General features: G+C 42.9%; 1 protein-coding gene across 2 annotated transcripts in view; it reads right to left on the reverse strand.

Moving 5' to 3' along the window:
* Positions 1-2,577: 2,577 nt before the first annotated feature.
* ces3 (carboxylesterase 3) overlaps positions 2,578-14,960 on the reverse strand; it is a 29,327-nt gene continuing 16,944 nt past the window's right edge. The window contains exons 6-13 of one of the 2 annotated variants that reach the window (XM_061775093.1): positions 12,722-12,826; positions 9,736-9,837; positions 9,518-9,658; positions 9,306-9,386; positions 6,594-6,735; positions 5,535-5,684; positions 3,522-3,594; positions 2,578-3,022 (exon numbers count right to left, since the gene is read on the reverse strand). In XM_061775093.1, coding sequence (XP_061631077.1) covers positions 2,839-3,022; positions 3,522-3,594; positions 5,535-5,684; positions 6,594-6,735; positions 9,306-9,386; positions 9,518-9,658; positions 9,736-9,837; positions 12,722-12,826 — 978 coding nt within the window. In that variant the 3' untranslated portion in view covers positions 2,578-2,838. The remainder of the gene's footprint in view (positions 3,023-3,521; positions 3,595-5,534; positions 5,685-6,593; positions 6,736-9,305; positions 9,387-9,517; positions 9,659-9,735; positions 9,838-12,721; positions 12,827-14,960) is intronic. The other variant, XM_061775094.1, reaches the window with a different exon arrangement.

The following is a 14,960-nucleotide window of genomic DNA, read 5'->3' on the forward strand; positions in this document are numbered from 1 at the left end:
CGGCTGCGCCTTGAAATTCTGTCCATAAAAGTTATGAACAGAATCGGTGACAAAGGGCAGCCTTGGCGGAGTCCAACCCTCACCGGAAACGAGTCCGACTTACTGCCGGATATGCGGACCAAACTCTGACTCCGGTCGTACAGGGACCGAACAGCCCGTATTAGGGGGTTCAGTACCCCATACACCCCCCACAGGACAACCCGAGGGACACGGTCGAACGCCTTCTCCAAGTCCACAAAACACACTGCTCCTCCTGAATCTGGAATTCAACTTCCCGACGGACCCTCCTCTCCAGCACCCCTGAATAGACCTTACTCGGGAGGCTGAGGAGTGTGATCCCCCTGTAGTTGGAACATACCCTCCGGTCCCCCTTCTTAAAAAGGTTCAGCGACCACCAAAGCTGCATTCCGCTTGGCCAGCTTCTGTAGCCGGGAATCGGATCGTCAAGGTCCCCGTCTTCAGACACCGCCCAGCTCACACTGCACCCGACCCCTATGGCCCCTCCCACAGGTGGTGAGCCCATGGGAAGGGGGACCCAAGTTACCCTTTCGGGCTGTGCCCAGCCGGGCCCCATGGGTGCAGGCCCGGCCACCAGGCGCTCTTCTTCGAGGCCTACCTCCAGGCCTGGCTCCAGATGGTGGCCCCGCTGACCTGCGTCCAGGCAAGGGAAACCTGAGTCCATAATTTGTCTTCCTCATAAGGGGTCTTTGAGCCGTGCTTTGTCTGGTCCCTCACCTAGGACCTGTTTGCCATGGGTGACCCTGCCAGGGGCATAAAGCCCCAGACAACTTAGCTCCTAGGATCATTGGGACACACAAACCCCTCCACCACGATAAGGTGAAGGCTCAAGGAGGGGTGTAGCTAACATGCAGCAAATAATTTTTCCAACAAGATGGCGCCCCAGCACATTACTCGCGTGAGGTTTGTGCGTTCCAGGATGAGCAGTTCCCAGATCGGTGGGCTGGTCGTCATGGTCCCGTGGAATGGGTTCCCTGTTCACCTTACCTCACACCATGTTTTTTTTTTTCTTGTGGGGTTAAAGCAAGTCAAAAGTCTATGGAACAAGGCCTCGCGATCTACCAACACTTGAAGAACTCATCATAAATGGATGTGCTTCAATGACTCCCGAAATGTTGTCAGATGTTAGACAGGTATGCTTGAAACGGTGGTTCAATTGCTATGAAAAAAGGTGGTGCATACGTCGAGGTGTACCACTGACCTGCGGATGAGCATTCCAAATCAAAGATGGTAGCACAAATATTCTCAGGTAATATAGGTTTTACCCTGTGAATTTCATCTACTTTATCCATCCATCCATTTTCTGAGCCGCTTCTCCTCACTGGGGTCGCGGGCGTGCTGGAGCCTATCCCAGCAATCATCGGGCAGGAGGCGGGGTACACCCTGAACTGGTTGCCAGCCAATCGCAGGGCACATACAAACAAACAACCATTCGCACTCAGATTCACACCTACGGGCAATTTAGAGTCTCCAATTCATGCATGTTTTTGAGATGTGGGAGGAAACCGGAGTGCCCGGAGAAAACCCACGCTGGCACGGGGAGAACATGCAAACTCCACACAGGCGGGGCCAGGGATTGATCCCCGGTCCTCAGAACTGTGAGGCTGACGATCTAACCAGTCGCCCACCGTGCCGCCTCATCTACTTTATGTTTCAATGAAATTTTCAATGAAAAAATACATATTATTATATTTTTAAAAGGAGGCTCAATACTCACCTATTTGGTTTAGCTTTGAATTGATTTCTTAATAAGTTATCAAGATATTTATTTTTTAATTAATTATTTACAGGGGGGGCAAGTACACTGCTGGGGGTGCATCACCCCCCCTCCCCCCTGGCCCAACTGGCACTGGCCCTTTTGTCTTTTAGTCTTCTTAACCTTTTAAGTTTAAGTTCCATGTCTCCTCATGGGAGCCTCCACACTGCCAGGTGAGTTTAGTTGACTCGCAGGCATGTTATTCTGCAGTTTCCCGAGGGACAAGGGACCTGTGCACAATGTGGGAGTCCATCCCAGTCTTCCCTGGTCACAATGGTCTTTGTGAAGGCATCCTCTGTGGCTGCAGCACCTCTTGGTGTGGATGGCTCCGACAGATTTGTCTTTCCTCACCTTGGATCCTCAGGGCCTTGCCATGTCTCTACACTATTAATCAATATGTGCTGTGCGTGTGTAAACATGCAGGTGTGCATGTTCACGTGGGTGTGTTTTGCGTTTATACATTATGTGGGGATGTGAGGGAGGGTTTTGTATATTTCTTGCCATTTTTAATTGTTGGTTTTAATTTCTGTAAAGCACTTTGTGTCGCATTTTAATATATGTAAAGTGTTATATAAATAAATTGGATTTGATACACGCATTTTCAGCAATTATCTCCAAATGTGTAATGTATTTAGAAACAAATCCCTGAATAATCTTTAAAACCCTATTCACCTTTTTTTTAACCCCTATTCACCTGTGAATAAGAGATGTCATCACTAGTTACTTGTTTTTGCCCTCTAGTCCCGATTACAAAAATACACAATTCACAAAAACATTTACACGTAAACAACTCTACACCTTCAAATGAACCATAGTTTTTTTTTTTTTTTTTTTTTTTTTAGCAGAGAATGATTCCCATTGATTACAGATACTATTGTAAAATGTACATTTGGGGAAAACTTGCCTTTTTCTTGGCATACTTGAGGACTGTGGAAACAATTTAAGTATACGGAATTAATCAATACTTTGATGTCACAAGGGGTCACACCATTTAGTTCTAGCACGGAGGTATGCAATCTCTATCCTTGAAGAAGTGGTAATGGATACAAGGACATTTTCTGAGGTCACTTTCCAGATATGGCTGCTGCAGCTAACATTTTTACTTTCTGAGGGAGAGTGACGGTTGCAAAATGGACTCTGTCCCTCTTCAGTTTCTGTCTTACAGTTTGTTTCATATCGAGCTCCATGTACTCCTGCTTCTGCCTGTCATACTGAGGCCAAGCGACCAGCCCTGGGCCATTGGGTGACCTAAGGAGAAAAATGTTAAAGCCTGTCATTGTAATGGTCAATGTATTATTATTATTATTTAAACAAAGAACATCCACATCATGTGTCTAAGTGATCAAAGTTTCAAAAATTGCTACTGCAGATATACAGAATGCTGCACATCTGCTTTATTTAATATGTCAATCTGAACTAAAACTTCATCTACAACATCATCATATAATTTATTTATTCCATCCATCCATTTTCTGCACCGCTTATCCTCACAAGGGTCGTTTGTTGGTTCACTTGATAATTAATCGCTTGTTAGACATTTTACTCGATGGATTGGTAAGAATAGGCATCTAGATACTTCAATTTGTTTCAAGAATTTTTTTTTCTGTTTGCACATGATTTTTGTGCGGTTAGAGACACTTACTCCCCAATAAATTAATTGTTACCATGAGAAAAATGGTAGCTAGATAAACTATACGGCTGGATAAATAGCTACAGTAGCTAGCTTTATCTTGTTGTTCTTACTCACCCAGTACGGACAAAATTGGCCCAGTATTTCATTATAGTTAAACAATGTTGTTCATCCCCTTTGGTAATGTTTCCTGAAAAGACATCAAAGGGAACCAGATAAGACAAATGGACTATGATCTACAACCCCAATTCCAATGAAGTTGGGACGTTGTGTTAAACATAAATAAAAACAGAATAGAATGATTTGCAACTCATGTTCAACCTATATTTAATTGAATACACTACAAAGACAAGATATTTAATGTTCAAACTGATAAACTTTATTGTGTTTAGCAAATAATCATTAACTTGGAATTTTATGGCTGCGACACGTTCAAAAAAAGCTGGGACAGGTGGCAAAAAAGACTGAGAAAGTTGAGGAATGCTCATCAAACACCTGTTTGGAACATCCCACAGGTGAACAGGCTAATTGGGAACAGGTGGGTGCCATGATTGGGTATAAAAGGAGCTTCCCTGAATTGCTCAGTAATGCACAAGCAAAGTGGGTGAGAAAATAGTCGAAAAGTTTAAGGACAATGTTTCTCAACGTACATCTATCCATTTTCTGTACCGCTTTGTCCTGACAACGCACAATTGCAAGGAATTTAGGGATTTCATCATCACGGTCCATAATATCATCAAAAGGTTCAGAGAATCTGGAGAAATCACTGCATGTAAGCGGCAAGGCCGAAAACCAACATTGAATGCCCGTTACCTACAATCCCTCAGGCGGCACTGCATCAAAAACCAACATCAATGTGTAAAGTATATCACCACATGGGCTCAGGAACACTTCAGAAAACCAATGTCAGTAAATACAGTCCGGCGCTACATCCGTAAGTGCAAGTTGAAACTCTACTATGCAAAGCAAACGCCATTTATCAACAACACCCAGAAACGCCGCCGGCTTCTCTGGGCCTGTGCTCATCTAAGATGGACTGATGCAAAGTGGAAAAGTGTTCTGTGGTCCGACGAGTTCACATTTCAAATTGTTTTTGGAAAATGTGGACGTCGTGTCCTCCGGGCCAAAGAGGAAAAGAAGCATCAGGACTGTTATGGACGCAAAGTTCAAAAGCCAGCATCTGTGATGGTATGGGGCTGTGTTAGTGCCAATGGCATGGGTAACTTACACATCTGTGAAGGCACCATTAATGTTGAAAGGTACATACAGGTTTTGGATAAACATATGCTGCCATCCAAGCAACGTCTTTTTCATGGACGCCCCTGCTTATTTCAGCAAGACAATGCCAAACCACATTCTGCACGTGTTACAACAGCGTGGCTTTGTAGTAAAAGAGTGCGGGTACTAGACTGGCCTACCTGCAGTCCAGACCTGTCTCCCATTGAAAATGTGTGGGGCATTATGAAGCGTAAAATACAACAACGGAGACCCCGGACTGTTGAACAGCTGAAGCTGTACATCAAGCAAGAATGGGAAAGAATTCCACCTACAAAGCTTCAACAATTAGTGTCCTCAGTTCCCAAACATTTATTGAATGTTGTTAAAAGAAAAGGTGATGTAACACAGTGATAAACATGGCCCTGTCCCAGCTTTTTTGGAACGTGTTGCAGCCATAAAATTCTAAGTTAATGATTATTTGCTAAAAACAATAAAGTTTATCAGTTTGAACATTAAATATCTTGTCTTTGTAGTGTATTCAATTAAATATAGGTTGAGCATGATTTGCAAATCATTGTACTCTGTTTTTATTTATGTTTAACACAACGTCCCAACTTCATTGGAATTGGGGTTGTATACTGTAGGTGCTGTATAGACCAAAAATAACATTTACCTTTGCATACACCCCCCAAAAACTTTCATACTCACCATGAACCCCACACTCACTCAAAAAAATCTGTGAGAGATTTTTGGATGTACTGTATGGTGGTAAATGTTATTTTATGGCCTCTATGGCAACTCATAATGATCATTTCATTCATTCAGGACAGCAAAAGGCCTTTACATTATAATTTTCTTCACCTAGCTCGTACAGTATATTTTAAATTACAGGTAGGATAATACACAACATACCCATAATATTTACATTACCACTCCAGAAACATCCGCCAAACACAAAGCTGACATCATCTCCATGATCTGCCTTCACGAAACGGGGCCTGAGGTCTTTGTATGTCTCAGCACAATATCCGAACTCATACATGTAAACTGGATTGCCCGCATCTAAACATGAAAGACAATTCAAAATCAAGGAACGAATGGACAAAGCCAATCAAAGGATGCAGCTAAACAAGTTCGTCACTGCAGGTAATGACCTTGATATGATCTGTTTAAAGTACATCAGAGGATTGCCTAAAATGTGATAAAAACTTTTATCATATGAGGTTTAAAATAGATAAAAGCAGCACTGTGTCATATTATTAATAATACAGTGGACCCCGACTATTCACGGAGGTTAGGGACCTTGGCAGACCCCGAATAGCAAATGTCATGGCCCTGTGTTTCAAGTTGTTTTTCTTTATGTTGCAGTGTGTGGGTGGGCGTGGACATCGGTGACGCACCTGTCATGCATTGTAATCATCAGCCTTTTTAGGGGGCACCGTGACAGTGTGTGGGCGTCGGAATATTCACTCGTTTTTGCCCCGTGTTTGCCGCCGTTCTGACCGCTGTCCAAATTTAGGCTCAATACTATTATACCACACGGACCGTTTGTCGTGTCTCCCTGCATTATCTGTTTTTGATTCTCTCTGGTTGTGAGTTCCTTTAGTTTAGTATGTCTCGCCATCACATGCTCTGCCATATAATTAAAATTGTTCGGACCTCTGACCTGGAGTCTATTTTGTGGGATCTGCCCTTACGGCATTGCCGATCATGACAGCAAATATCTGCCGATATTTGAGGCCCCTAAATTTTATTTTTATTTTTTAAACCACAATAATTCTTGAAAGGATATACCGCCAATAAACGTGTTTTGGATGCTAACCCTAACCTCCCCCCAAAAAAGTTTGAAAAAAAATAAATAAATAAATCAGAGCAAAAATGGGAAAAAAATATGGGAATATGTGTATCTGCAGGTGCCGAAGCGATTATGTGGGGGTCTACTGTATACATATAAATAAAAGTATGTCTGACCTGTGTGGTAGTCTGCCACTTTGATAACAGGTAGCGTCATCAGGAGGTCTCCCATGAGTTCAGTAAATGTGTCTCTAATGGCAACTGGGGTGTTGGCAGTTTTCAGGTATTCATCCACAATGAGACTGTTGGCTAAAGATGCCTACAGTATACACAAGAAATAACGGTTGGCCCACTAGAGCTTATATGAATATTATATTTTTGACTGACAATGTGAAACACAAAGACAATGATAGAGTAGCTTCATATTCATGCCAAAGTAAATAAATACATAAAAACATCAGCTATTTAGTTGTGGAGTAATACTTAAAAAAAAAAAAAAAAATCTCAGTGGGTATCAAGGTAGGTAATTTTAATATTTTTCAGTTTTTTGTAGAATGGCTTCGTGGTGATTTTAAAAAACATTTTTTTTTAGTATTTAGCCATATCTAAACCAAATGTAAAAATCTTCTTGAGACTCCCAAGTACGTAGGTAAACCAAACTAAGTAAACCAAGAGGCAAACTAAGTAAACCAAGAGGCATTCAAACTATGCCCCAGGGGCCATTTGCAACCCGCTGTTAATCTTTTTAGCAGCCTGAAGCATATACTAGAAATAACATTTGACATTTTAAAATAAAAGGGTGGATGGGCGGGGAGGGGGTGGGGGTCTTGACATCCCCCATGGGTGTGGCACCCCAGACGCCGACTTATAAATTGGTTAATAAATTATAATAAATCGGTTGGCTAAGAAATTGTTTTTACATAGAGCTTTTCTAGATTTGCAGAGACGCAAATAAACTATTGATGTGTTCAGGTAATGTTCAAAGTGTCCACCCCCAACTAATCGAGCTATGTGTGGAGATTTGTTTTCCAGGTATTCATCCATAGGTTGACTGAAGAGTCTAAATTGCCCGTAGGTGTGAATCTGAGTGTGAATGGTTATTTGTTTCTATGTGCCCTGCGATTGGCTGGCGACCAGTTCAGGGTGTACCCCGCCTCTCGCCCGATGATAGCTTGGATAGGCTCAAGCATGCCCGCGACCCTAGTAAGGATAACCAGTGCAGAAAATGGATGGATGGATGGTATTCATCCATTCTATCGACTCGACTTATCAAATTGTTTTGATCGCCAAGTGTGGCTCTGTTGGCAGCGTAACAGGAAAAATACCCAGCCAATTTCCACTGGAAAATAAGGTTGAGGGACTGCCACCTTCCTGTGTTTGCTCTTTGAGTCATGATAGAACCATTTCCCCAGCCTCAGAATTTAAATGGTCCAGTTGCTAACAAAGGATGTGGTCCTGAAATACAACCCCTGGAAATAATTACAACTGCACAAAAATGCAATTTGATGGATGAAGACGATGAAAGACTTGGGTTCTCTAGACTATTTTTTATGCATTTGTGTCAATATATATATATTTTTAATAAATAAATTTCTGCAAGTAATTAACTGATTAGTTGTTCTTTGGTGGAACAGTGAACAACTGGTTAACACCTCTGCCTCACAGTATTGGCCTAGTCTGTGTGGAGGTTGCATGTGCCATGTGTGGTAGGTTAATTGAAGACTTTAAATTGCCCACAGGTGTGAATGTGAGTGTGAATGATTGTCCTGCAATTGGCTGGCAACCAGTTCAGGGTGAACCCCGCCTCTCACCCAGAGTTAGCTGACAAGCGCCATCACGCCTGCGAACCTAGTGAGGATAAGTGGCTCAGAAAATGGATGGATGGGTAGTTGTTGTTTATCAAAATTCAAAAGTGGGATTAATCTGATTAAAAAAAAATCATTTGACAGCATCCTTCGGCTGGCCTGGGAACGCCTCGGGATCCCCCCGGAAGAGATAGATGAAGTGGCTGGGGAGAGAGAAGTCTGGGCATCCCTGCTAAAGCTACTGCCCGTGCGACCCGACCTCGGATAAGCGGTAGAAAATGGATTGATGGATGTATTTGCTTTTATTTTGCTTTGTTTTACTCTGCAGTCTACAGCTAGGTCGGCATGGCAAACGAGAATCTGTTCTCAGTTACTTTACCTGGACACATAAAAGTTAAACAAACAAATGTCTCTATTAAATTTTATATTTAATATCTGGTGTTGGGGACATTTTTTTCCACTTGACCAGCGAGTCCAATAATTCTGAGGTCTCCAATTACCATTTGAGAGCAAGTTACTTTGCTCAACCATGCTGTACACTACACAAAAATTTTGTAATTTTTTTGGGGTGGGGCGGCACAGTGACCGACTGGTTAACACATCTGCCTCACAGTTCTGAGGACCCAGGTTCAAATTTGGCCTTGCTTGTGGGGAGTTTGCATGTTCTCCCCGTGCCTGCGTGGGTTTTCTCCGGGCACTCCGGTTTCCTCCCACACCCCAAAAACATGCATGGTAAGTTAATTGAACACTCTAAATTGCCCATAGGTGTTAATGTGAGTGCGAATGGTTGTTTGTTTATGTGTGCCCTGCAATTGGCTGGCGACCAGTTCAGGGTGCACCCCACCTCTCACCCAGAGTCAGCTGGGATAGGCTCCACCACGCCCATGACCCTTGTGAGGATAAGAGGTATGGAACATGAATGAATGAATGTTTTTGGGTGTTCTTAATAAGGAATTAAAGTGCATCATTAATTAGGAACAGACTTTGGAAGAACTGTTAATGAATGAGTCCCAGAAAGTTAAAATATTACATCTTTCTTTTTGTCATCATAAATGTCATAATTAACAAATTTCATGGAGCTCACCCCTTCAGGATTGAACATTTTCACCATTGCCAGCACAGACTTTCTTGTCATACCGTTCTCCCAGCCAGGAAGAGCAAAACTCTGCAAACCACATTTACCAATGTGCATGAATTCAAATTGTTTGTCATCAGTATTAAAGGCAATTGATGTGTTATCGAAGACACATATAAATGTTTATTTTATATTTAGAATTAAAGCAGTAAAGAAAAAACCTGAGGCAGAATCCATCCAAATTCATGGTTGGTTATTCCCATCAAAACCGGAACTGGGATTACTTCTTTCCTCTTTAGAAGCTCCTCTGCAGTATCAGTCAGAAAGACACCGTCGACCACGCCTCCCAGGTAAATTTTCATCTTAACACAACATGCAAAGAAATCTAGTCTATTCAACTAGAACATTTGCTTCTGCATACTACATGGATTCCATTTACCTTTTTAGTCGCATCAACTAACTCTTCTTTGCTCTTTCCTCTCAAGCACTGAACCAGTTCCTGTGACGTACTGTCATCACATCCCGTCAGGTTGGCTACAATCTGATTGTAATAAAATGGTGAATTTAAAATTTTAAAATCCAACAAAACCCCAGTGCACAAACAACACACAAGATGCATGTACTGTCTTTTTGTATTTATAAAGTAAAATGCCATTTTGATAATTCTTTTCATGTTCTGCACAGGTTACTAATTTTTTTACGGAGGTTTTTTTGTAGTTTTTTAGTTTTATTCAACATGTTTCATAAATTCGCTGCAGGGATTCTAGTCTTTAGATTGTGCTATGTAAATGTTAAAGGTGTCTCACACACACGAAAAGACTCGATTTAAACTTGCATGTCTCAAGTGACACAATTCAGATACAGCATGCGTCATGGCAGTGTGAAGAGAAAAAAAGCCAGGGAATCGGATATCCTCAGCTTGGAATCAAGCCTTTTCCAAATGTGGATAAAAATTTGATAAGGACAGATCTTACATGCAGGATATAATGTACTACGTCAATGAGAGCTTGACATCATTGTAATACAGTACACCAATTGATGATGTATTCTACACCCATGTCTGCCACCAAAAAAAAAAAAAACTCTCTTCTGAGAATGCATAGACCATTGAATTTGGTCTAAATATTTTACATCATATGTGTCAATCATTAAATAAAGAAAATTGCAGATGTCACCCTCATTTGAATCAATGGTGGTAAGAATCAGCACAGTCGACAAAAATACCATGCAACATTTTAGATGGACAGTATCTTCATCCATCCATCCATCCATCCATCTTCTACTGCTTATCTGAGGTCGGGTCGAGGGGGCAGTAGCTTTAGCAGGGACGCCCAGACTTCCCTGTCCCCAGACAATTCATCCATCTCTTCCGGGGGGATCCCGAGGCGTTCCCAGGCCAGCCGAAGGATGTAGTCTCTCCAGCGTGTCCTAGGTCGTCCCCGGGGTCTCCTCCCAGAACACCTCACCAAGGAGGCGCCCGGGAGGCATCCGAATCAGATGCCCCAACCAATTCATCTGGCTCCTCTCGATGTGAAGGAGCAACGGCTCTACTCTGAGATCCTCCCGGATGACCGAGCTTCTCACCCTATCTCTAAGGGAGAACCCGGACACCCTGCGGAGGAAACTAATTTCGGCCGCTTGTATCCGGGATCTCGTTCTTTCGGTCACGACCCACAGCTTGTGACCATAGGTGAGGGTAGGAACGTAGATCGACCGGTAAATCGAGAGCTTCGCCTTTCGGCTTAGCTCCTTCTTTACCACAACGGATCGATACAAAGTCCGCATCACTGCAGATGCTGCACCGATCCGCCTGTCGATCTCCTGTTCCATTCTTCCCTCACTCTTGAACAAGACCCCAAGATACTTGAACTCCTCCACTTGGGGAAGGATCTCATCCCTGACCTGGAGAGGGCACGCCACCCTTTTCCGACTGAGGACCATGGTCTCAGATTTGGAGGTGCTGATTCTCATCCCAGCCGCTTCACGCTCGGCTGCGAACTGCTCCAATGAGAGTTGGAGGTCACGGCTTGATGAAGCCAACAGAACCACATCCTCTGCAAAAAGCAGAGATGCAATACTGAGGCCACCAAACCGGACCCCCTCTACGCCTCGGCTGCGCCAATAAATTCTGTCCATAAATGTTATGAACAGAATCGGTGACAAAGGGCGGAGTCCAACCCTCACCAGAAACGAGTCTGACTTACTGCCGGATATGCTGACCAAACTCTGACTCCGGTCATACAGGGACCGAACAGCCCGTATCAGGGGGTTCGGTACCCCATACTCCCGAACCACCCCCCACAGGACCACCCAAGGGACACGGTCGAACGCCTTCTCCAAGTCCACAAAACACATGAAGACTTCGGCCACCGCCCAGCTCGCACTGCACCCGACCCCTATGCCCCCTCCCACAGGTGGTGAGCCCATGGCAAGGGGGACCCACATTACCCTTTCGGGCTGTGTTGGGGCCCCGGTGATCCGCGTCCGGGCAAGGGAAACCTGAGTCCATAATTTGTCTTCTTCATAAGGAGTCTTTGAGCCGTGCTTTGTCTGGTCCCTCACCTAGGACCTGTTTGCCATGGGTGACCATGGCATAAAGCCCCAGACAACTTAGCTCCTAGGATCATTGGGACACACAAACCCCTCCACCACGATAAGGTGACGGCTCAAGGAGGGGAAACAGTATCTTTTTATTTATAATTCTTTATGTGCTGTTACTGCCGACTTTTATAATTTGGGAGTCTGTGCATGTTTTTTTTTGTTTTTTTACATCTCCGTGAGTATAAAGACAGTCATATCAGATATTTGTCACTTCAAATCTACATGAAAATAGACTCAATCAAGTAAATCGAGCCGAAATAATCAAAATACAAATGGGTTCAGCAGGCATGAGATGAGAGATTTCAGAGTGATCGTACAGGCCAAGTGTCACCCTAGCAGTAAAGCGATTTGGGAAGCAGGCCATAATAATCTTCATACTTTTGGTCTGCAGCATGACAAAAAAACTTCAACCCAAAGGTAATCAAGCCCAGACCTTATGTACTGAGTCAGTGACGCCCCATTCAAAAGTTAATTCTAAGTGATTTAAAACAGGCGATGAATGGTTAGCACATCTGCCTCACAGTTCTGGGGACTGGGGTTCAAATCCCGGCCGCGCCTGTGTGGACTTTGTATGTTTTCCCCGTGCCTCCGTAGGATTTCTCCAGGTACTCCGGTTTCCTCCCACATCCCAAAAAACATGCATAGTAGTTTAACTGGAGACTCTAAATTGCCGATAGGTGTGAATGATTGTTTGTTTATATGTGCTTTGCAATTGGCTGGCAAGCAGTTCAGGGTGTATGGGTGTTACCTGGGATAGGCTTCAGCATACCCGTGACCCTAGTGAGGATAAGCGGTGTAGATGATGGATGATTTCGGACACGTACCTTCACAAGAGCCGATGAATGGTTGCTCGTGTAGGGTCCAACTGTTGCAACTCCACTTTGAAAAATGGCCCTTTGAAACAATCCTTGAGCTTGCGGAGACAGGGTCTGAGCAAATATAACATATTGGATTGAATCAATATAGTGCATAAAAAATATATGTATATTATTTTCATAAACTATATATACTGTGCATATATGTATATATGTATATATATATATATATATATATATATATATATATATATATATATATATATATATATATAGCGGATATGCTCCCGCAATTGGAGGTGCCACAGTGACTCCCGACCACTAGATAACACCCTTCCTCCACGCTGCCCTGCTGTGAGACGGCCACTAGGAGAATGCCTGGTGTACGTCAAGTGGACCTTAACCTAATTAGCAGCTTCCCGTCAAATCTTAATTCCTGGCTTCAAAAGTCTCCTCCTTGACCAAAAGGTTGAGGGATCCTCCCTCAAAGAAGACTATTTGGTTGATATTCAAACATGCACGTAAGGCGCCACCCACTGGCGTTGAAAGGAACTGCAAGCTCAAACCCGTGGACTCGCCTTTGATGTTTGTTAACTGAAGATACAATTTTATATCTTACGAACTCTGTAGAAATATTCCAAATGTATGCCTTGGTGTCTGTGTCACTATTGTCAGTTTTACAGGTCCTCTGCAAGATTTTGAGAACTGTTCCTCGTGATTTGAAATCAAACAGTACGAAATGTTGTATTGAACAATAAGCAACCGATCTGCCACGACCAAAGTTTAAACAATGATTCTATGCGTGAGATTGCAAAGTTGTGAGTGTTTTAGATTAATATGATTTCTAAACTTATTGTATGGTTCAAAAGTCTAGACTAGATTCAAACTGATGGGTGTGGTCTCCCTCCAGTTTCTCCGTTCCCCTTGGACGCGCGTGCCCTCTGGGTATTTAAACTCTGGCCTTCTTTTTCTTGCGCTCTTGGCTCTCTCTCTTCTTGGTTCCTGCTGGGGGGCTGGGTGACCTTAGGCCAACCCCCTCCCCCTTCTTTTGTTTCCATTGTCCACGGCCCCCTCCGGTGCCACCACGTGCGCGAATGCCCGCCACAACCAAGCCGGCCGCGTTTTCGGTCGAAGAAGACGGCCATGCGGCTTCGATCGCTTTTCCTAGCCACGAACAGTCGGTGGAGCCTCAGCGAGCAACTACCGGCATCCCGTACCCGTCCCGCACGCATCTGAGCGCCAGAGCTCGGCCCGGCACTAGTTCAACCGGCAGGAAAGTTACGAGCGCATCCAAACGGGACAACAACTTTACTTTTCCATTTGTTTTTGTTTTTATTTTTGTGCATCTTTTTCCTTCAACCAAACCTGCTTCGTTTCCTCCTGAGGTCCGGAGGAAGACCACTCCCCAAAGACCAGCTGATCTGCGTTCGTGAGTCGACACTGCAATCCTTACTCTGATGTACAACATCAGTGCCTAATAATTTTGGGGAAATTACTAGCTTCACACGAAATGCCAACTTTGCTTTCTCTTACTCTTACTCAACACAGAAAACGCTCACGTTTCCAACTTTAGTCACACACAATGTTCTATTTCCCTTTTTGTACGCTGATTTTCCTTCTTTTTGCCATTATTCGTGTTATTTTCTTTCTTTAGTTAGACCCCTTTTGTGTGTCCCTTGTAGATGTCATTAAATATACTCTAAAATTCCACTTTTGGTTGTATTGTGTGTGTGTGTTCTGAGTTTAAGTAAACCTCTGTCATCTACAACTAAAAATGTGTGTAGCAACCTTGAGATTACGAGACGGATAAAAAGGTTTCTTGTCATTTTTCCTAAATTTTATACATAAAAAGTGACGTGGTAATAGGTTAAATTCATTTGATAATAATAGTGAGTAATTTGATTTTAACAATTAAACTTTAAATTACGGTAACCGGAAGTAACGGTTACCGTAATTGTTGCTTCCGGCTTATTCTTGTCTCCTAATTTAATTAAATTTTTATTTGACCAATATACGCTATATATATATATATATATATATATATATATATATATATATATATATATATATATATATATATATATATATATATATATATATATATATATATATATATATACACACACACATACACATACACATACACACACACATACATACATAAACACAGACTGAGTACTGTACTGCATCAAACTCAATACAGCTTGAACCGGCCGATCGCCCTTTCAAAAAGTAAGAAATCAGTTTG

The sequence above is a fragment of the Phyllopteryx taeniolatus genome, chromosome 5 (assembly GCF_024500385.1).
Source record: "Phyllopteryx taeniolatus isolate TA_2022b chromosome 5, UOR_Ptae_1.2, whole genome shotgun sequence".
Taxonomy (NCBI): domain Eukaryota; kingdom Metazoa; phylum Chordata; class Actinopteri; order Syngnathiformes; family Syngnathidae; genus Phyllopteryx; species Phyllopteryx taeniolatus.